Source organism: Ailuropoda melanoleuca, chromosome 12 (genome assembly GCF_002007445.2).
Source record: "Ailuropoda melanoleuca isolate Jingjing chromosome 12, ASM200744v2, whole genome shotgun sequence".
Lineage (NCBI taxonomy): Eukaryota > Metazoa > Chordata > Mammalia > Carnivora > Ursidae > Ailuropoda > Ailuropoda melanoleuca.
Genome location: NC_048229.1, coordinates 46098277 through 46120422, shown reverse-complemented (window position 1 = coordinate 46120422; position 22146 = coordinate 46098277). Strand labels below are relative to the sequence as shown.

At 37.1% G+C, this 22146-nt stretch overlaps 1 protein-coding gene across 1 annotated transcript in view; it reads left to right on the top strand.

Moving 5' to 3' along the window:
- VPS35 (VPS35 retromer complex component) overlaps positions 1-22146 on the top strand; it is a 28011-nt gene that overhangs the window by 744 nt on the left and 5121 nt on the right. Inside the window, exons 2-13 of the mRNA XM_011229891.3 lie at positions 5685-5783; positions 6991-7087; positions 7838-7961; positions 8873-9055; positions 10944-11157; positions 12143-12226; positions 13111-13220; positions 16386-16482; positions 16587-16735; positions 18755-18962; positions 19368-19523; positions 21418-21540. Of these exons, the coding sequence (XP_011228193.1) occupies positions 5685-5783; positions 6991-7087; positions 7838-7961; positions 8873-9055; positions 10944-11157; positions 12143-12226; positions 13111-13220; positions 16386-16482; positions 16587-16735; positions 18755-18962; positions 19368-19523; positions 21418-21540 (1644 nt within the window). The remainder of the gene's footprint in view (positions 1-5684; positions 5784-6990; positions 7088-7837; positions 7962-8872; positions 9056-10943; positions 11158-12142; positions 12227-13110; positions 13221-16385; positions 16483-16586; positions 16736-18754; positions 18963-19367; positions 19524-21417; positions 21541-22146) is intronic.

Genomic DNA, 22146 nt, shown 5'->3' with positions numbered 1-22146 from the left:
ATCCATTAATTCTGACAGAGAGAAAGGAGACTTTGTGTTTCCTTTAATATTTGGTCATTGGACACCCTGGGTCTCTTTCATGTCTCCCCATTGATGAAATACAAGTATTTTATTTGCTGGAAGTAGGCATTCGTTCTTGTGAGTGCGTTTTCTTGATGGCAGCAAATCGTGGTGTGGCTGTTGGCCTGTAAACTTGAACTTCCTCAAAATGTGAATCCATGTGCCTAGTTTCCATAAAGGCAAGTTGTCACTTGCATTTCGTTAGCTTTTGACATAGTCTGCAGTGTATAAATAATGTTTTTGAATGCTGGCGTGCTGTATGGCAATTTTAATTATCTCATTATTCACTTCATGTAGACAGGTTTCTATAAATATGTAAGCCTGGAAACAGACTTCACTTTAAATGTGTTAATGCTGGAAAGTAGGATTAAATGTTCGACATGTACTCCTTTCATATACTATATGGCCATACAAGATGATTTTGTTTATTTCTCAGAAGTTTTACGATCGGAAAGTGATTTAAGGTCAGTGTAAAAATTTAACTAGGGTTTATCTCTTTCTCTGCATTTATGGATTGATATTTACAGTGTTTTATAATGGAAAGCACTTATTTGGGGATCTGCTATACACTTCAGTTCTGTGCTGGATGAATCATTTTGGCCCAATGAGCAGGACACACAGTCCCATCGTCATGAACATTTTTGAGAAAGAAAGCATGGGTATCAGTCTTGTCACAGTCCTTGTTTCTGTGACTTGGGCAAGTCATTCAGTCTTCTTTGAGTCTCACTTTTGCACCTGAAAACGACTGTTGGCTTCTCTGGCTCTTCCCAGTCCTAAAATTCTGAGATCCAATTCAATTCATCAAGCATTTTGTATGCCTTTTAGTATCATGGACTGTGCTGGGCACTGGGAACAAACATAGTCCTTGCTGTCAGATAGCTTAAGAGTCTAATGGGGGAGATATGCTTGTGGAACTTAATGTAATACAGTCTGAGGATTGCTTTATTAGCACTGCCAACTCAGTGTTGTGGGGTCATGGAGGGAGAGTTCTGCCCAGGGGGTTCGAAAAAGATTACAGAAAGTAATATGTGAACTGGTACAGTGAGGAAGGAAATTCTCCAGGTGCAGGGGTGCCTGGGTGGCTCAGTCAGTTAAGCATCTGCCTGTGGCTCAGGTCATGATCCCGTAGTCCTGGGATTGAGCCCTGAATTGGACTCCCTGCTCAGTGGGGAGTCTGCTTGTCCCTCCTCCCCTACCCTTGCTTGTGTGTGAGTGCGCGCACTCTCTCGCAAATAAATAAATAAAAATTTAAAAAGAAAAGAATACTCCAGGTGGAGAAGAAAAAGTGTTGCCAATAGTTGAAGCTGGGAGAAGTGAATATTCATGGTGTGTACTAGCATAGAATTCCTGGGGAAATGTATTGGTAAATGAAGTTGGAACCAGTTTAGTGTTCAAATTATATTTTGAAGTTCCCAAGCCCTTATCATCCTTAATGCTCCCTACTTCAGTTGTAATTTTGTGCCTTATAATTTTAAAAATAGTACTTTCATTAAATATGATGAAATTTTATATCTTTGAGATTGGTTATTTTTGTTTTATAGTTTTTTACATTGTGTTGTTAGATTACATCTGCAGCATATCAGTGAAGAGATGGATCATCAAATAAGTTGCTAGGATGGGTGGAGATAATTGCTTATATCTAAGGGGGTGTAATAATAATGGTAACACTATAAAGTGCTTATTACTAAGTCCTAGACATGTCCTGAACTGTATCTGTGTCATTTCATTTATTCCTCATAACAGCAATAGAAGAGGAAACGAATGCACATTGTTTGAATGGAGAGTAGTTTTATAAGTGATCTGTTCAGGATGAATCACTTTCTCTGAACTTTACAATTATATAGACTTCGGAGGACTGTTCGGCCTGGATCTCAAGCTAAAGCGAGCCTATTACAAATGTTAATTTGATCCTGATTCTTCAGTGTTTCCATTTTTCTCTCATCCCGGAAACTGATAAGTACAAAGTCGTTTGTAAATGGAGAAGTACTGCCATAAGTGAGGAGACATTGATTACCTGGCTTGTGTCTAATGAGAGCATGCTCGTAACAGTTCTTACTGTTGATGCTCTGTGACACTTCCCAGGAAGGACATCAAGACATTCCCTTAGAATAGGCACATAATGGCTACATGTATATAATAACTGCATTGTTTTGGGAGTAATATCTAAAAATAACATTTCTTTATTATAGCTTTAGTTCTTCATTTGTAGCCTACCTTGTAATAAGTCTGTAATTTTCTATATTTTGTATTTGTTTCTATTTTAAACCCAGTTGATACAAAGTAGAATTCTGCTAAAGTTATGTTTATAGATCACTGAATTTATTGGTTTCTCTACAAATATTTTTAGAATTGTTTGTAGTCTCCTTGTTTTTGTTTTTGTTTGTTTGTTTTTTAGATTTTATTTATCTGCGAGAGAGAGAGAGAGAGAGAGAGAGAGAGAGAGAGCACAAGCAGCGGGAGCAGCAGGCAGAGAGAGAAGTAGGCTCCCCACTGATCAAGGAGTCCGATGCGGGACTCGATCCCAGAGTTCTGGGATCGTGACCTGAGCTAAAGGCAGATGCTTAACCAACTGAGCCACCCAGGCATCCCTGTAGTCTCTTTGTAACCAGTTTATTTGCTGTATCAATGTTACTATATACAGTAGCTAAAAGGTGGAGGCAACCCAAGTATCCCATCAATAGAATAGATAAACAAAATATGGTATACAGATATGATGGAATATTATTCAGCCTTAAAAAGAAAGGAAATTCTGACAAATGCTACAATATGGATAAACCTTGAAGACATTATGCTAATTTGAAATGGCCAGATGCAAAACCGTATGATTCTACTTATATGAGGTACCTAGAGAAGTCAGACTCAGAGGGAAAGTAAAATGGTGGTTGCCTGGGGTAGCAGTAGAGAATGGGGGTTTATCGTCTTATGGGTACAGAGTTTCCTTTGGGAACAATGAAAGGATACTGGAGATAGTTGGTGGTGATGACCGTACAACAGTGTGGATGTACTCAGTGTCACTGAACTGCACATTTAAAAATGGTTAAAATGGCAAATTATATGTTGTATATGTTTTACCACAATAAAAAAGTAATTATAAAAATTTCCTGATGTATCAATATTTATCTCTAAGTTGGTTATCTGAACTTAATGAAATCCATTGATTCTAATAATTGCTAAATCTATTGCATCTAGAGATAAGGAGCCAAAAAAATCCAAACCATAGCTTGGTGTCACTGAAGTTCTCAGAGGACTACCCCAGGATGGCTAGGATGGCTAGTGAATATCATTAAGTCAGAATCTTCAGATGCTGGTTGTTGTCTTTGCTTCTGAGACCAATATTTTACACTAATAGTTCTGCTGTATAAATTAAGGTTGCCTTTAAGTTTAGTTTAAAAGACATAACTTTTTCTTTGAAATTTGTATATGCTTGTGAAGTGTGGTCATAGGGAAGCATGGGTTACTAGATTTGCTATAGGAAAAAATAGAGATGCTTGACATTTTGTATTATTAATTTCTTTTCTCTTTCCAAAATTAGACCAAGAAAAAGTTTTCCATTTTGATAAGTGATTCTAATTAAAAAATGGGTTTTATGTGGTTTTTGTTAATCTCAAATTCAGTGCTGTTTTGATTGTCGTAGATAACGACAGAGGAGATTTAACTTTTATGTTTATATGTAAGTCTTTGCCTTCCTCCTTTCCATCTCATTGTGTAAAAGGCATTTTACCCTTAGTCATTTTTTTATTGAGATTCATATAACGTAAGACTAGCCATTTTATTTTTTTTTAGGATTGATTGATTTATTTTAGAGGGGTTGGAGAACCAGTGGGGGAGGGGCAGAGGGAAAGAGAATCCTCAGACTCCCCGCTGAGCATGGAGCCCAACTCAGGGCTCAATCCCAGGACCCTGATATCGTGATCTGAACTGAAATCAAGAGCTGACTGCTCAACCCAGACGCCCCAAGAGTAACCATTTTATTTATTTAGTTAGTTAGTATGTTAGTTAGTTATGATTTTATTTATTTATTTGGCAGAGTGAGAGAGCGCAAGCAGTAGAGGGAGAGGGAGAAGCAGGTTCCCCGCCGAGCAGGGAGCCAGATGCGGGGCTCAATTCCAGGACCCTGGGATCGTGACCTGAGCTGGAGGCAGATGTTCAACCATCTGAGCCACCCAGGTGCCCCAAGATTAAGCATTTTAAAGTGAACAGTTTAGTGGCATTTAGTACATTTGCAGTGTTATACAACCACCATTTCTGTCCAGTACCAAAACATTTTTATCACTTCCAAAGGAAAACCTGTACTCATTAAGTAGCTACTCCCCCACTCTCCCTTCTGGTAATCACAAGTCTAGTTTCTGTTTCTGTGGATGATTTGCCTGTTCTGGATATTTCATGTGGACTCATAAAATACATCGTCTTTTGTGTCTGGCTTCTTTCACTTAGCATAATGTCTTTTAGTTTCATTCATGTCACATATATCACTACTTTGTTCCTTTTTATGATTGAATAGTATTCCAGTATACGTGTTTATATATATGTATATACCACAACTTAACCATTCGTCTGTTGATTTTTTCCTAAGATTTTATTTATTTGAGAGAGGAAGAGAGAGAATAAGTAGGGGGAGGGGCAGAGAGAAGCAGACTCCTGCTGAGCTGGGAGCCTGATGCAGGGCCGGATCCCAGGACCCTGAGATCATGACCTGAGCTGAAGGTAGATACTTAACTGATTGAGCCACCCAGGCACCACAATCTGTTGATTCTTTAGCCATTTTTTATTAAATATATTACCTAAACATTCTAAAACGAGCTCGTTCATTCATACAGTGAGCATTTACGAAGCATCTATTATGTGTCAGGCAGTGTTGGGTCCCTAGGACATCAAACTGGCCATCATTTATAATTACAGTATAATGCATGCTGCAGTAGAGGTGTAAACACAGTGTTTTACAGGGAAAGGATGGAGTGGTTAATTCTGTTTGACCAGTAGATCTAATTAATTTTGCAAGTAGGGTTTTGCTGGTAACAAAGAGAAGAGTATCTAGATATATTTTGTCCATTATAACTGTAGATTTCTTTTTAAAATGATAAGGTAGGTACTTGAGGAGAGTACTCCTTACGGCCCTCTATCAGTCACTAATAATAATTTCAGCTATTTTATTTCTGCGTTCTTTAGTCTCTTGTTACATATTGCCTGAGAAGGTCAGTGTTTCATAAACTGGTTTCTTGATCTAAGACTAGACTAAAATGTAGATGAGAGGTAGTATAGAGAAAAAGGCTTTTAGTGATTTGGGTGAGACTGTACCTATCAGAAGGATTAAATTGGTTGTATGGGTATATTCTGTGGTTGGATTCAAACTAACACCACATGTTTTTTGAGGCCAACCTGCTACAAGAATGTTGACTCAGTTTCTGAGAGAGTAGAGATTCTCTACACATTACTGTTCCTTCAGCATTATTATGCTATTAACTTGGGTGACTGGGTATAGCTCTCGGTTCAGTAGTTGTCAAAAATAGATAAACGAGCCTTTTATGAAAGCCGTGGAAAAGGGCTATGGCTAGAACTATAGAAGTAACAGATTTTTAGAAGAGAGTGCTAATGAGACATTAATGGAAGTATTTTTTATTTTTCAGCCTACAACACAGCAGTCACCTCAGGATGAGCAGGAAAAGCTCTTGGATGAAGCCATACAGGCTGTGAAGGTCCAGTCATTCCAGATGAAGAGATGCCTGGTAAGAATGTCACTATGGGAGGGAAAATTGCAGTCAGTATGTTTTGTAAGGATGTGTAGCACCCCCGCTTCTGCTAAACGTGATCTTCAGTGTCTTCCAGCATACATCTTCCATCTCCCCTCCCTCAGGCACACTGCATGAAACAGTTCCAGCAGAGAGCCCTGTTTACTTGCATTTGCATTTATGGTGTGGGATTGTCTGTCTTCCCTACCAGAATAGAAGCTCCCTGAGGACAAGAGACCCTACCTTCTATCACCGTACCAATATCTGACCTCAGTTACTGGTCTCATTGGTTCTGTACCTCAAACCTGAGGAGTATTTGACATATAATGGGTGCTTAATAAATATTTGTTGAACGAACATATTTAAATGCCTTTCATTATTCAGCTTTTTTTTCTGTCTTCAAGTCTTTTGTTTCCATCCTGAATAGATATTTTTTGCAGCAACAGGCTTGAAAATTATACTTCCATCAATTTCTGTGTTTTCATATTCTAAAAGAGGGTAGGAAGTAATCTGTGTGGAAACTATAGATTCTCTGCATTAAAATTTAAGAAATGGAACCGAATAGGCTGGGACTTCAAGTTATAAGTTGCTCTGATGATGATATCTTACCTTTGTAAAGTGTCTCACAGTTTCTAAAGCTTAGTAATATGTTGTTTTCACCAATTATATGTGTTGTATTTTTTCCTTGCAAAAAAAAAAGTCTTGGAATGGAGAAAATGGGTGGATGTGGAGCTTGATTTTTGCTTGCTTTGTTTTTCTGAGTATGAATATTGTTTCCTGTATGTGTTCAGTGCGACACATGGGCATTGTGAGGAGGAAAGCATACTTACAGGGATGGTTATTTCAGACACCTATGACAGAGCCATTGTCAGGATAGTAGCTTGCTTTAAAAGAATTAATATGCCAGTTCTCTTGATTGCAGGTAAATGTGAGTTAATGGAGCTACTTTTATAGTCACTGGGGGTTGAAAAGATTAGAGTTATGCCAGGAAGTTTATAGTCGTAGTTTCATAAGACTTCCTAAGCTTTGCAGTCTGGTTGAGGAACCATGAATCTTTTTCTTTCAGTAGAGAGAAGGCAAGGTGAAACTAAACCTGATTGTTATGTGATTAAGATAATTTAAGTGCTGTATACTGTGTAACAAATCCAAGGTAAATGTTTATTTAAATTAAACATTCCCATCAATTCTCTTGGTATTTCCATAGGACAAAAACAAGCTTATGGATGCTCTGAAACATGCTTCTAATATGCTTGGTGAACTCCGGACTTCTATGTTATCACCAAAGAGCTACTATGAACTTTGTATCTTTTGAATGTTGAAGACTGACCATGTTGATCATACTTTTTTCTTGATAAGGCCATATTTTGTTTTTTTAAGTTTTTCTTTTTAAGTTTGTGAGAAAAAGAAAAACTTAATATCAGAAACCCTTTTTCGATGCTTAAACTTGTTGTATTTCAATTTTTATTCCCTTCATGAAGAATATTGAGGCTATTAGGCAGTTGGTTCTTTAAAAATCCTTAGATTTTGTCATGCAGGACTCTGAAATGAAAATGAATTCAATGATTTGCCATTTCAAAACCCTCTAGTAGTCTGATGGGCAATCCTTAAATTTGCTTTGCTTTACCAGACATCTTTAAAAACCCTTATTTTATTTTTTTTAGCATTTTATTTTATTTCATTTATTTATTTTTTAAGTTTTTATTTGAATCACCTGGTGCTCATCACAAGTGCCTTCCTTAATCCCCATCACGTATTTCATCCATCTCCCACCAACCTCCCCTCTTATAACCATCAGTTTGTTCTCTATGTTAAGAGTCTCTTTCTTGTTTTATGTCTTTTTTTTCTCTTTGCTCATTTGTTTTGTTTCTTAAATTCTACATATAAGTGAATAAAAACCCTTATTTTAAAATAAAGAAACATGTTCTTAAACGTGTTCTCTTAAAGGACTAACGTTTAAGATATCTGTCCAAGAGTTTAATGACTCCCAACAAGTTCCAGGGTGTTGCTTAGGTTTGCTTAGCTTTATTTGAGTCCTTAATCATAATTAAAAGATATGGCTATCTCTGATGAACTACACTACTTGGAAGTCTACCTGACAGATGAATTTGCTAAGGGAAGAAAAGTGGCAGATCTCTATGAACTTGTACAGTATGCTGGAAACATTATCCCAAGGCTGTAAGTAATTGAGAATCTGAAGGCTTTTATATATGCGTTTTCCACTTTGATTTTTAAAAACCAATTTTAAGGTTACTTAATTTCTTTTTCTTTTTTTAATTATTTTAATTTTTTTTATTATGTTAGTCACCATACAGTACATCCCTGGTTTCCGATGTAAAGTTCGATGATTCATTAGTTGCGTATAACACCCAGTGCACCATGCAATACATGCCCTCCTTACTACCCATCACCAGTCTATCCCATTCCCCCACCCCCAGTCCCTCAGTTTGTTTCTCAGAGTCCGTAGTCTCTCATGCTTCATTCCCCCTTCTGATTACCCTTCCTTTCTTTATCCCTTTCTTCCCCTACCGATCTTCCTAGTTCTTATGTTCCATAGATGAGAGAAATAAGGTTACTTAATTTCTTAACAAATTGAGGTTAGATATTCTGGTAGATATTTTGGTAGATATTCTGGGTTTTCTTTTAAGCTTTTAAGGTATAATTAATTTTACTTTTTATATGGATAATTGAGGAATTTTGGAAATAGAAAAAGTAGTCATACTATTTTGTTTAATGTCTTGACTACTAGAAAAATTAGTATGACATTCTCTTACTAGTGTGTTTAAAAGTGATAATGATACTTATGTGTATATATATGTATATGTGTGCGTATTTATATACTTACACATATATTTGTATATGAACGTAAATATATATGTATGTAATTTGTATGTGAATATATATGTAGATTGGTGGAAGGCCAGTGAGTAGTTATATTTTAAATTAGATATTTTTTCATTGTGCAGAAAAACCTGGTCCCTGTCTTGCTTAGTATGTTTGGATTCAGTATATTTAGACATAATCAAATTCTTGACTTGAGTATTTATTTATGAATATTTTAATCAAATGTTTCCTTGTAATTCCCCTAGTTATCTGTTGATCACAGTTGGAGTTGTATATGTCAAGTCATTTCCTCAGTCCAGGAAAGATATTTTGAAAGATTTGGTAGAAATGTGTCGTGGTGTGCAGCATCCCTTGAGAGGTTTATTTCTTCGGAACTATCTCCTTCAATGTACCAGAAACATCTTGCCTGATGAAGGAGAGCCAACAGAGTAAGTGATTTTCTTTTTTGATTTCGTTGTTATACTTTTTGTTGTAGAATATATAACGAGTATAGAAAAGTGTACAGAAAAAAAAGATCAATATTTCTCCCACGCGTAGCATTTTTGTAGAGATTTCCTTTGTGATGTAGAACTCTCCAGCACACGTGGTATGATGCACGGTGTGCTCATATTACAGTTGTGTCTGCATTATTGGAACCTGCTTTTTTCATCAAACATAATTTTATGAGAGCATTTTCTCATACATTAAATATTCTTTGACGATGTGACTTTTTATATTTATTTAATTTTTTTTAAGATTTTATTCATTTATTTATTTGACAGAGAAAGAGAGAACAGGAGACAGAGAGAGACCACAAGCAGGGGGAGCGGGACAGGGAGAATCACGCTCCCCCTCCCTGCTAAGCAGGGAACCCGACATGGGGCTCGATCCTAGGACCCTGGGATCATGACCTGAGCTGGAGGCAGACACTTAACAGTCACCCAGGCGCCCTGAAGATGTGGCTTTTTAAATGAGTTGTATTTTGAAGTTATATTTGTGATGAAATACTGACATATGCTTAACTTATTCTGTGAACTAGCTAGTTTTCATGTCGTTTCTTGAATGTCTTACTAGTTTTTATCATTTATGGACTGCTAGATACCCTGGATGATATAAGTGATTTAAATTATCTCTGTACACAAATTGCGTATTAACTCCAAAACAGAAAAAACAAAAGCCTTTCAGTGAGAGCCCTGTCTCTTGTGTGACCAGTGTTCCAGGATCCACAACCATTGTACTTGTATCCCACGTAGGGGTAGATGGTCAGCCAGCTGTGGTCTGCAACCAACTAGGTGAACTGTTTATGTGCAGATTTCCTAAATTGAGGAACTTAATTCCTTTTGTTTAAGTTTATTTATCAAAAAAATATGTTTTTTTAAGTAATCTCTGCATCCAGCATGGGGCTTGAAGTCAAGACCCTGAGATCAAGAGTCACATGTCCTACTGACTGAGCCAGTCAGGCACTCCTTGTTTAAGTTCATTTATTCATTTATTCCTAAGGTATACAGTTCAGTAGTTTTTAGTGTATCTGTATCAGTTCCTTTTTAAGAGAAAAAAATATAAAAATTTACCATTCACGTGATAAAGTTAAACGGTATAGAAAAGGTAAAAATGTAACTAAATGTTGAGAAGATGGTGAGGTTATTTGTCTTATTATGATTTGACTCTCAATTTTGAGCATCTGGTTAGGCAGTCATTAAAAAATTTTGAAAACTATGTTCCCTATCCTAGGAGATGAAAAATAAGCAGGAAATACATGGTCTCTTCCTTCCCAAAGCTTATATTCCAATTGAAAATGTAAAATGTTCAACAGTAAAATGTAGTTAGGGCACCTGAGTGGCTCAGTAGATTAAGTGTCTGCCTTCGGCTCATAATCCCAGGGTCTTGGGATTGAGTCCCTCATCGGCCTCTATGCTCAGCACAGAGTCTCCTTGTCCCTCTCCCTCAGCCCCTCCCCATACACACATGCTCTTTCTCAAATAAATAAATAAAATCTTTTAAAAAATGGCGTAGTTAGCAGTACATTATAAGTATCGTTCTTTAAGGCTTTTTGAATTAATGGAGTTGCTGTGAGAACAGGTTGACCCAGGGTAGGGAATGGGGGGAAGTTTTTTGTTCCTTTACACCTGTACTGTGTCCTCTCCCTGGTATTTTTTTTCCCTTGAGTCTGTTTCCCTTGAAATTGAACACTGAACCAATGAAGTTGAAAGTTTCTTCTACAAAACATCGCTGTATGAAAGAGATAAGAAGGAAACGCACAAAGGAGAACGATAATATAAAGTTGGTCCTATAGTGTAAATAGTGTATGTGAAAATTTTTTCAACTCTCTCTTTGCAGTGAAGAAACAACTGGCGATATCAGTGATTCCATGGATTTTGTGCTACTTAACTTTGCAGAGATGAACAAGCTCTGGGTGCGAATGCAACATCAGGGACACAGCCGAGATAGAGAAAAAAGAGAACGAGAAAGACAAGAACTGAGAATTTTAGTGGGAACAAATTTGGTGCGCCTCAGTCAGTTGGAAGGTGTAAATGTGGAACGTTACAAACAGGTATATGTCCTTTTACTTGTCACCTTTTCTTGTGTCATGAGATATAAATTGAAGTCTGTTTTTTTTTTAATTAAAATATTTTTATTAAATAGTATTACATTGAAAACCACTCTAAAAGACAAGTAAATTGAAAGATATATTTTCAGTTTGTGTTGTGGTTTGGAAGACTCAGTATTACCAAGATACCAATTTTTCTTAAATTGAAATTGACTATTTTACTGTAGATTTACTCTAAAGCTGCATTAAGAATATGATTTTGGTGGAAGAGATAAACACATGAATCAGTGGGGGGAATAAAGCAGAGATTGACAGACTTTTTCTGTAAAGGGACCAAATAGTAAATAGTGTTTGATTTTGTAAGCCATGTTGTCTGCAACTACTAAACTCTGCAGTTGTATCGAAAAACAACAACAGACAATCTGTAAGTGATTTACAAAAGCAGACATTGAGCTAGATTTTCTCAGCCCTGGAAAAGATAGTCCAGAATAGGCTCACACATACATAATAAGTTACTTTTGATAAAAGTGTAATGATACCCTTTTCAACAAATGTTTCTGGAACAATTGGGCATCTGTGTACAAACAAGACCCTTGAACTATGACCCATACCATATAGAAGAACTCAAGAAATGGATCAGAGACCTAAATATAAAACCTGAAACTATAAAACTTTTAAAAGAAAATACAAAGTAAATCTTTATGATTTGGATTAGACAAAGATTTCTTGGGACACAAAAGGCACAAATCATAAAAGAAAAAAAATTGGTAAAATAAACTTCATCCTAAATGACTTACTAAGTAGAAGTCCAGAATTTATTTAAATTTTTATTTAAAAATTCTTCTGTAAAATGTTAAAGTTTAATTTAAAAAGTAAGTATGGGTTGGAAAAATCTAAAAAAAGATTCTCAAATTAATAGCTTAAATATGTTAGAGGAGTGGCTTAGGATTTAAAAATAATGTTTTAACTCTTAACCTTTTTCTTTTAGATTGTTTTGACTGGCATATTGGAGCAAGTTGTGAATTGCAGGGATGCTTTGGCTCAAGAGTATCTCATGGAGTGTATTATTCAGGTAAGCGAGGACATTTATTTTACCTTTTAAAAGGACTCATTTTGTCCTTCATTAATTTTCATTGTTTTGGTAAAAAAAAATTTGATATTCGGAATAGAAAGTAAGCCATCCTGAGGCGCCTGGGTGGCTCAGTGGGTTGAGCATCTGACTCTTGATTTCGGCTCAGGTCATGATCTCGGGGTCCTGGGACCGAGCCCTGCATGGGGTTCCGGACTCAGTGGGGAGTCTGCTGGTCTCCCTCTCCCTCCGCCCACTCGAGTGCCTGCTCGCCCGCACACACACTTTCTCTTTCTCTCTCTCAAATAAATAAATAAATCTTTAAAAAAAAAAAAAAAAGGAAGAAAAGAAAAAAGAAAATAGGGACCCCTGGGTGCCTCGTCGGTTAAGTGTCTGCCTTCGGCTTAGGTCATGATCCCGGGGTCCTAGGATCAAGTCCCACATCGGGCTCCTTGCTCAGCAGAGAGGCTACTTCTCCCTCTGCCTGCAGCTCTTCATGCATGTGTTCTTTCTGCGTCTCTCTGACAAATAAATAAATCTTAAAAAAAAAAAAAAGAAAAGAAAAGAAAAGGTGTCCTGAGTAAAGAATTACTTTCTCTTACTGATAACTTGGTCTTTGTATTGATGTGTTTTTACCCCAAAAATGTAGGAAAGAGTAGCCTCCAAGTTCTCTAGTTCTCATTAATTTTAGTTTACTTGTAGATGTACTTTGTTTTGTGGAATATTTCTACCTGGGCTTATGTTTAAAGAGGCTCAAAAGTAATGTATTTAAATTTAGTTGTGTAAGATTAAAACGATTGTTGCCACAAATATGAACTTTACCATAAGTCCAGAATATAATGTGAAATACTTTTACTTGTGTCAGTTAATTATTATTTGATTTTCAGGTTTTTCCTGATGAATTCCACCTTCAAACTTTGAATCCTTTTCTCCGGGCCTGTGCTGAGTTACACCAAAATGTAAATGTGAAGAACATAATCATTGCTTTAATTGATAGGTAAGTGCTTCCAACACTGGAGGGCAGGGTTCTGACTGGGCACTAATGAATTTAAAACATTTTTGTGAATTATTTATTTCTATTACATCTGTATTATAGTAATGATTTTAAAGCAATTGTACTATGAACAGTTTAGTTCTATAAGTATGAGTATCTACCAGGTGCATGCCTAGCTTAGGCATGAAAGAGGTTTAGCAGGAGGCATGGAGATAATGAATATTTTTAATCTAGACATTTAGTTGGCAATGTCATACAGATCCATTATTTAAATCTTACAAATTCAAAGAACAAAATTTGTTTTTTACAGTAATGAAAGTTACCTTTTAGTGGGAAGTGATTTGGGGTCTTTTTTTTTTTTTTTTTTTAATCAAGTAGCCATTAGATAGAGATGATTAAGAATGTTCAGGTAAGGGGGGCACCTGGGTGGCTCAGTCGGTTAAATGTCTGCCTTTCTGTTCAGGCCATTATCCTGAAGTCCCAGGATTGAGCCCCATGTTGGGCTCCCTTCTCAGCAGGAAGTCTGCTTCTGTCTCTCCCTCTGCCCCTCTCCCTGCTCATGTTCTCTTGCTCACTCACTCACTCTCTCAAATAAATAAAATCTAGAAAAAAAAAAAATAATGTTCAGGTAAGGGCACCTGGGTGGCTCAGTCGGTAAAGTGTCTGCCCTCAGCTCAGGTCATGATCCCAGGGTCCTGGGATTGAGGCCCACATGGGGCTCCCTGCTCAGCGGGGAGTCTACTCCTCCCTCTCCCTCTGCCCCTCCCCTGGCTTGTGCTTTCTCTTGCTCACTCTCTCAAATAAATAAGTAAATAATTTTTAAAAAAGAATCTTCAGCTAATCTTTCTATCACATTTTTTTAAAGAAGAATTTTGAAGTATTAAATATGTTTAATACATCCCCCTTAGGTTTAAATTTTATTTCTTTAGGCATTGGTCTTGGTTAAAAGTATAAAACTTGGCCTTTGACAATCACTTTAGTAAGTGCCAGCTTGGCGACTGTGCTGAGTGCTAGTATATAATATGTGTTCTGCTTGTTAGGTTACACACATCATTGACCTTAGGAAACCAGGAACCCAAGTGAAGATTTATTTCTGCAGATACCTTTTTTTATATTTTAAATACCTAAGTTATTAGTTTAAAGTCTAAGAATTTATGTGGTAAATAATCTAAATCACCAGTTTAAATCTGGGCAGAAGAATTATATGTGAATTGGGCATATGCTTTTTTTTTTTTTTAAGATTTTATTTATTTGAGAGAGAGCAAAAGTGATCACAGAGGAAGAGGGATCCCTGAGGGAGAGGGAGAAGCGGACTCGTCACTGAGTGGAGAGCCCAGTGTGGGGCTCCATCCTAGCCCTCTGAGATCATGACCTGAGCCAAAGGCACACGCTTCACCAACTAAGCCACCCAGGTGCCCCAAATAGGGCATACTCTTAATGGAAGCTAATAATGGGATTTATCTTTTAAAGATTGCTCTTTAAAATCATGGCTGTTAAATACATTTGTCACTTTAATGCATTTTTATCTGTGATCTACTTGATTAAGCTTCAAAGAATATGGCAAAATCAGGCTGTTGAAATCTTTTTATGTATGGTATAAAATGTGGCATATAGGGGCACCTGGGTGGCTCAGTTGTTAAGCATCTGCCTTCAGCCCAGGGCATGATCCCAGGACCCTGGGATCGAGCCCTGCATCGGGCTCCCTGCTCTGCTGAGAGCCTGATTCTTCCTCTCCCACTCCCCCTGCTCGTGTTCCCTCTCTGGCTGGCTGTGTCTCTGTCTCTCTCTTTCAAATGAATAAAATAAAAATGAATTGACCACCTATACCATACACAAAAGTAAACTCAAAACGGATTAAAGACCTAATTGTGAGACCTGAAATCATAAAAGTCCTAAAAGAGAATGCAGGCAGTAATTTCTCTGACATTGGCCATAGCAACACTTTCTTAGATATGTCTCTTGAGGCAAAGAAGTAAAGGCAAAAAAAACTATTGGGACTACATCAAAATAAAAAGTTTCTGCATAGTGAAGGAAGCAGTCAACAAAACTAAGAGGCAACCTAGTGAATGAGAAGATATTTGCAAGTGACATATCCGATAAATGGTTAGTATCCAAAACATATAAAGAACTGATAAAACTCAACACCCAAAAACCAAATAATCCAATTTAAAGATGGGCAGAAAACACGAACAGACGTTTCTCCAAGGAAACATCCAGATGGCCAACAGACACGTGAAAAGATGCTCAACGTCACTCAGCATCAGGGGAAATGCAAATCAAAACTACGGTGAGTTATCACCTCACACCTGTCAGAACGGCTAAAATGAAAAACACAAAAAACAAGTGTTGCCGAGGATGTAGAGAAAAAGGAACCCTCTTACACTGTTGGTGAGAACGCAGACTGATCCAGTCACTGTGGAAAACAGTGTAGAGGTTCCTCAGAAACTTAAAAATAGAACTACCCTGTAGATCCAGCATCACACTACTGGATATCTACCCCAAAAATACAAAAACACAGAGGGATACACGCAACCCTCTGTTTATAGCAGCATTACCACAATAGCCAAATTATGGAAGCAGTCCAAGTGTCTGTGGATAGATGAATGGATAAAGAAGATGTGGCGTATACATGATGGAATGTTATTCAGCCATAATTTGCAATGACGTGGATGGAGCTGGAGAGTATTATGCTGAGCTAAGTAAGTCAGAGAAAGACAAATACCGTATGATTTCACTCATGTGGAATTTAAGAAACAAATGAACGAAGGGGGAAAAAAAGAGAGAAACCAAGAAACAGATTAATTCTAGAGAACAAACTGATGGTTTCCAGAGGGGAGGTCGCTGGGGGGATGGAGGCAATAGGGCGATGGGGGTTAAGAAGTGCACTTGTCATGATAAGCATTGGGTGATAAGTGGAAGTGCTGAATCACTACATTGTACACCTAAAACTAATATAACACTGTTAACTCTAATGGAATTAAGAACTTGATTAAAAAAATGAATTGAGGGAATAACCGGCTCCATTCCATGTCCTTTTTAAAAATCTTTTTTAATGTTCTGGGAGAATTACCTTGTAGAAAATACAGAAAAGTATAAAGAATAAAATGTCCATGGTCCCACTACCTAAATCCCTGAATTTGTTAAAATAAAGATTATTTTCTTTTTCAGATTAGCTTTATTTGCTCACCGTGAAGATGGACCTGGAATCCCAGCAGATATTAAACTTTTTGACATATTTTCACAGCAGGTGGCTACAGTAATACAGGTTTGTATGGGTTTTCTCTTACGTTCTCAAAACTTTGAAACTTCTCAGCTGGTAGATCTTTTTGTGATTGTTTAAAATAAATTCTGTGGTTTCTTCAATTTCAGTCTAGACAAGACATGCCTTCGGAGGATGTTGTATCTTTACAAGTCTCTCTCATTAATCTTGCTATGAAGTGTTACCCTGATCGTGTGGACTATGTTGATAAAGTTCTAGAAACTACAGTGGAAATATTTAATAAGCTCAACCTTGAACAGTAAGTCAAAGTTACATTTTTATAAAAACCCTGCAAGGGGCAGAGGGAGAGGGAGGATTTTACATTTTATTTAAAAAAAAAAAACAAAACCCTTTTTTTAATCCTAGATCTGTTTTTCTTAATTGCTTTTGAAATGTTAGCATTTGTCTTAAGCATTTGTTAGATTGATATGCTTGGTGTTAATCAGGGCAGAAAGTAGCAACCAATATTTTGGTTGTGTACATTGATCAAATAGTGGCACTCATGGATTATAAGTAGTCCTCATGGACCAGAGTCTGTCCATGTCAAGCCCCTTTGATATATGAATGAGTTAGTTTTCAAACTGGTAAGGAATTGAACAGTTGACCTTGGAACAATGTTGGGATTAGGAGCACTGACCTTCCGTGCAATTGAAAAACTGCTTATAACTTTTAACTCCCTAAAACTTAACTACTGATGACCTACTGTTGACCAGAGGCCTCACCAGTAATAGTCCATTAACACATATTTTATACATTCTGCATAGTATATACTGTATTCTTATAATTAAGTAAGCTAGAGAAAAGAAAATGTTACTTAAAAAATTACAGGAAGAGAAAATACATTTTACTGTACTGTATTTGTAGAAAACATCCATGTATAAGTCGCCTGCACAATTCAAATCCATGCTGTTCATGGGTCAGCTGTGTTTATGTTAAGTAGTGTTTCCATAGGAAGTGGTTTCCTAGAGATGAGTAAGTTGTAAAAAATTAGGAGCATATGTATATTTAAGATGTGGAAATTAAATCGGTTTAAAATATTTTTCTGGGGGCGCCTGGGTGGCACAGCGGTTAAGCGTCTGCCTTCGGCTCAGGGCATGATCCCGGCGTTGTGGGATCGAGCCCCACATCAGGCTTCTCTGCCATGAGCCTGCTTCTTCCTCTCCCACTCCCCCTGCTTGTGTTCCCTCTCTCGCTGGCTGTCTCTATCTCTGTCGAATAAATAAATAAAATCTTTAAGAAATAAAAAAATAAAATAAAATAAATATTTTTCTGTTTTGAGCTTTGATTTTGATACCATCAAGGAAAGTCTATTTTGTTGCCTAGTTGGGGGCCTCAGCTGTGCTGTCCTAGTCTGTGGCATCCTCTAGTGGCCACTGTCCGCAATTCTGATCTCTGCCTTTTCCCCAGCAGTCCCCTTATTGACGTCCTGCACTGCATCTGAACATGGGGTCAAGCCAGCCCCTCTCCCTTTACCCTTGTTATTCATAATTTTACCTCATATAATCTTTTTCTTTTTCATCTCCCTTCTTGTGGTTTAGCCTCATCAGGAAGATACCTTATTTTCCTTTACAAACTCTTTTTTTTCACCATCCCCCCTTCTTTTGGTTACTTCCATTTTTTGTGAACTGAAAAACATCCAGATCTTGAATGTTAAATGTGAGAGAAAATTAAATTATGTATCTGTATCTTCCCCCACCAAGTAAGTTTTAAAGTAAAAATAGACGAAGAATTAGAAATCCTAACCTCTAAAGGTCTTATAAATGCCCAGATATGCCTCATCTCCACAGAATGCTCCTACGAGCTGCTACCTTAAATTCAGCCTGCTTTTTCCTTGATCACCAACATCTGATGTGGAAGAAGCAGGTTTTTTCCTATTTTGTGGAGTTGCTAGTTCTGCATGGATTTTTCTCCCTACTTACTTTCATCATGAATGTACAGTATTTATTGGCTGCCAGGAACTTAACTACCACTTAAATACTTTCGTAAAAATGTCAAATTCTCGACAGTCATTTTAACTCCAGCTGTACAACCTGTTCGACGTTGTTACATCTTATTTTGTATTAATAGAACATTAACAGATGCATACGTGTTTGTGTTTAGATAGGCATCTTTATCTTCTCAGAAGGAGGTCATTGGAGTATTTTGAGATGGTGTGACCTACTTGACCTGTTTCCTTTAATGTTTAATGAAAATTTTTAAGTTTTTATGCAATGAGTGTATTTGTATATATAGAAAGTTAATTTCACTCATTAAAGAGCTGTTGTTTTTCTTTTTGTAGTATTGCTACCAGTAGTGCAGTTTCAAAGGAGCTCACCAGGCTTTTGAAGATACCTGTCGACACTTACAACAATATTTTAACAGTCTTGAAATTAAAACATTTTCACCCACTTTTTGAATACTTTGACTATGAGTCCAGAAAGAGCATGAGTTGTTACGTGCTTAGTAACGTCCTGGATTATAACACAGAAATTATCTCTCAAGACCAGGTAAGAGAATACCAACATGCTATATAGTAGGAAAACAGAGACAACGAATGTAGTAATGATTTTAGGTCTTGAGACTCACACATGAAATGGAGGAAGAGGGTAATTTAATACTAAGAAAAGGTTACAATGAGCTTACTCATATAAATTAGAAATTAGAGGTGTATAAAGAAGAAATTATAAAAGTATAATCCCACCAGAAAGAGAATAACTACTATTAATTAATATTTGGTGCATCTCTTTCCAGATTCTTGTCCATATGTGTATCAGCATACATAAACTTTCTTACAATAAAGGGAATTACATCAATACTGTTTGGTGACTTTACACAACTGGAAACACTTTTGGCCGTGACTGTATATGCCGATGGTTTCACTTCAGTGGTTTTCTGCATCTCTCATGTTACAGGTGGATTCCATAATGAATTTGGTATCCACATTGATTCAGGATCAGCCAGATCAGCCCATAGAAGATCCTGATCCCGAAGACTTTGCTGACGAGCAGAGCCTTGTGGGCAGATTCATTCATCTTCTGCGGTCTGAGGACCCTGACCAGCAGTACTTGGTATGAGTTAACTCAGTTATCATACACCTTCATAGCTCCTAGTGAAATCCCGTGTAGATGTGCCTCAAATGGTCTGATGCAGCCATGGTCTTAGAAAGTTTTGAAAAACTTGCAACTGAATAAGAGATTAAGTGACATTCATGGACTTTCACTTTATATAGAAACTCATAATTGTGAGCTTATGGGAAACAAGTTGGTTGCTCTAGTTTCTTTCTAGACTTCTTAAGAATTACAGAAAACCTATCTTCCTTTAGTTGGGTGTTCAGTACTCTTCCATGTTCATTTTCTTTTTGAACTATGGTGCTTTTAGAATTGTCCAGTTGTTTATCGTAATAAAATTTTAAGTATAAGCAACAATCCTTATATATATTGCATATATTCAATTGTATTTCTGTTCCCAAGGTTGGAAAATATAAGTTGTATGTGTTTGCCACATTGAAAGTATATGAAAAGACTTTGAAATTCAAATTGTCTTTTTCTAACCCCTTTTTCATGGTAAAGAACAATCAGTTGAGGTTTTCCCTTTCTTTATCATTAGTCTCAATAAATCTTGGTGAAATGAATAACATGTTCCTTGAGTAGGAGTATTGGTGACTGATCTGGATGATTTATTTTAAAGAAAGTTAGCACAGATGGCAGTCTAATTATTGTTTGGGCAAAGTGTAGTTTAACTGTTGGACTCATAGGTTGTTAAGACTGATATAATAAGGAACATTTTTATTTGAGGTTGAGTCCTGACTTTCTCCTTCTGTTGACTTCCTTTGTTAGAGTTGGCACTCTTATACTCCTTCATAAGCAGGGTGAAGAAGAAGCTGATTTCTTTTGGCAGTGTGAGAGTCTTTGACTTACTGATGAACATTCTGGGCACTCTAGTGTCACACTCGGTGCACTGTGTGTGATCTGTACACAGTGACTGGCTGATTGTTCAAATACTTTAACTGATTCCTTTATGTTTCTTTGTCTCACATACACACATGCCTACATGTGTTTTCTTTTTTTGTTACATTCCAAATGTAATAGTAGGAAGTATGCCTTCCACATGTAGCCAATTGATTATACCTATGCACGAAGCGACATTTAAGGGAGGATCATTAGCTCTGATTTTCCCAAGGGGGAATGCATTCTCTTATCTGTTATTTCAGAGAAATTCACAAAACCTGAATGTGTCACACATTGTGTCATACTATTAAAAAGTATTTCATGAATTCTTGTGGTTTTTCTGAAACAACCTAACGTTTATTTCACAATGGCTTTTTTAAAGTTTATTTCCATTTCCTTTTACTTTGATGGTCTTTTTTTTCTGAGTCAGGAGGTAAGACATGCCAACAGTACACACATAGCTATTGTGCATCCTAGTAATAACCAACATTCTCTGAGCCCTTGCACCCTTGCCTTTTGTCAGGTGCTAGTAACTCTACACAGGTGTTACTTGATCTTCCCAACCACCACCACCACTGCATTTTTCATATGAAACTTTTATAGCTAAGAGAAGGTAAATAATTTGCTCAGGGTCACTCAGGTAGTAGGTGTTAATCTACTTTTAAGTATAAGTCTCTTCAGAGCCTGCAATCTCTATCAACATACAGACTTTGTACGTGTGTGTATGAAAATATGTTAATACCTGTCTACGCCCCTGACTAGTTGTGAAACCTTGGGCACATTATGCAGCCTCTTTGAACCTCAGGCTTCATTTGTGCAATGGGGTGACTATCTGTCTTGGTTGTGATGTCAGTTACTCCATGAGATAATGTAAAGCACGTACTGTAAAGCCTGGTACATCAAATGTAGTAAAAAATGGTAGCAATGACAATGATTAGAGCCCTCATTTAATTTTATAAATGATTAATCATAGTGCAGGGAAGATTAATATTTTGGGGGAATTTTTTTTGGTCAGATTTTAAACACAGCACGAAAACATTTTGGAGCTGGTGGAAATCAACGGATTCGCTTCACACTGCCACCCTTGGTATTTGCAGCTTACCAGCTGGCGTTTCGCTACAAAGAGAATTCTAAAGTGGTGGGTTTACTTTTAAGTATGTCACTGCTTTTTTTTCTTTATTTCTTCTTCTGTGTGTGTATTATTTATTATAGAAAATGGCAAACATATACAAAAATAGACAATGGTATAATAAAATTCCGGCTTCAGTAAATCAATTCAGTATACATCTTGTATTAAGTTTTCCTGACAGTGTGTTGGTAAATTGCATATCCTAGCTGAGGGGTCACATAAAAACACTTAGAAATGAAAGATTAAAACAGTTTAAATTTATGCTAGAAGTTTTCCTGTGTTTGTTTATTTATTTACTTATTTTAAAGATTTTATTTATTTATTTGACAGAGATAGAGACAGCCATTGAGAGAGGGAACATAAGCAGGGGGAGTGGGAGAGGAAGAAGCAGGCTCCCAGCGGAGGAGCCCGATGTGGGGCTCGATCCCAGAACGCCGGCATCACGCCCTGAGCCGAAGGCAGACGCTTAACGACTGAGCCATCCAGGCGCCCCATAAGTTTTCCTGTATTTAAAGATTACTTGAGGGGCACCTGGGTGGCTCAGGTGGTTGGGCATCTGCCTTCAGCTCAGGGCGTGATCTTGGGTCCTGGGATCGAGCCCTACTGGCGGGGGGG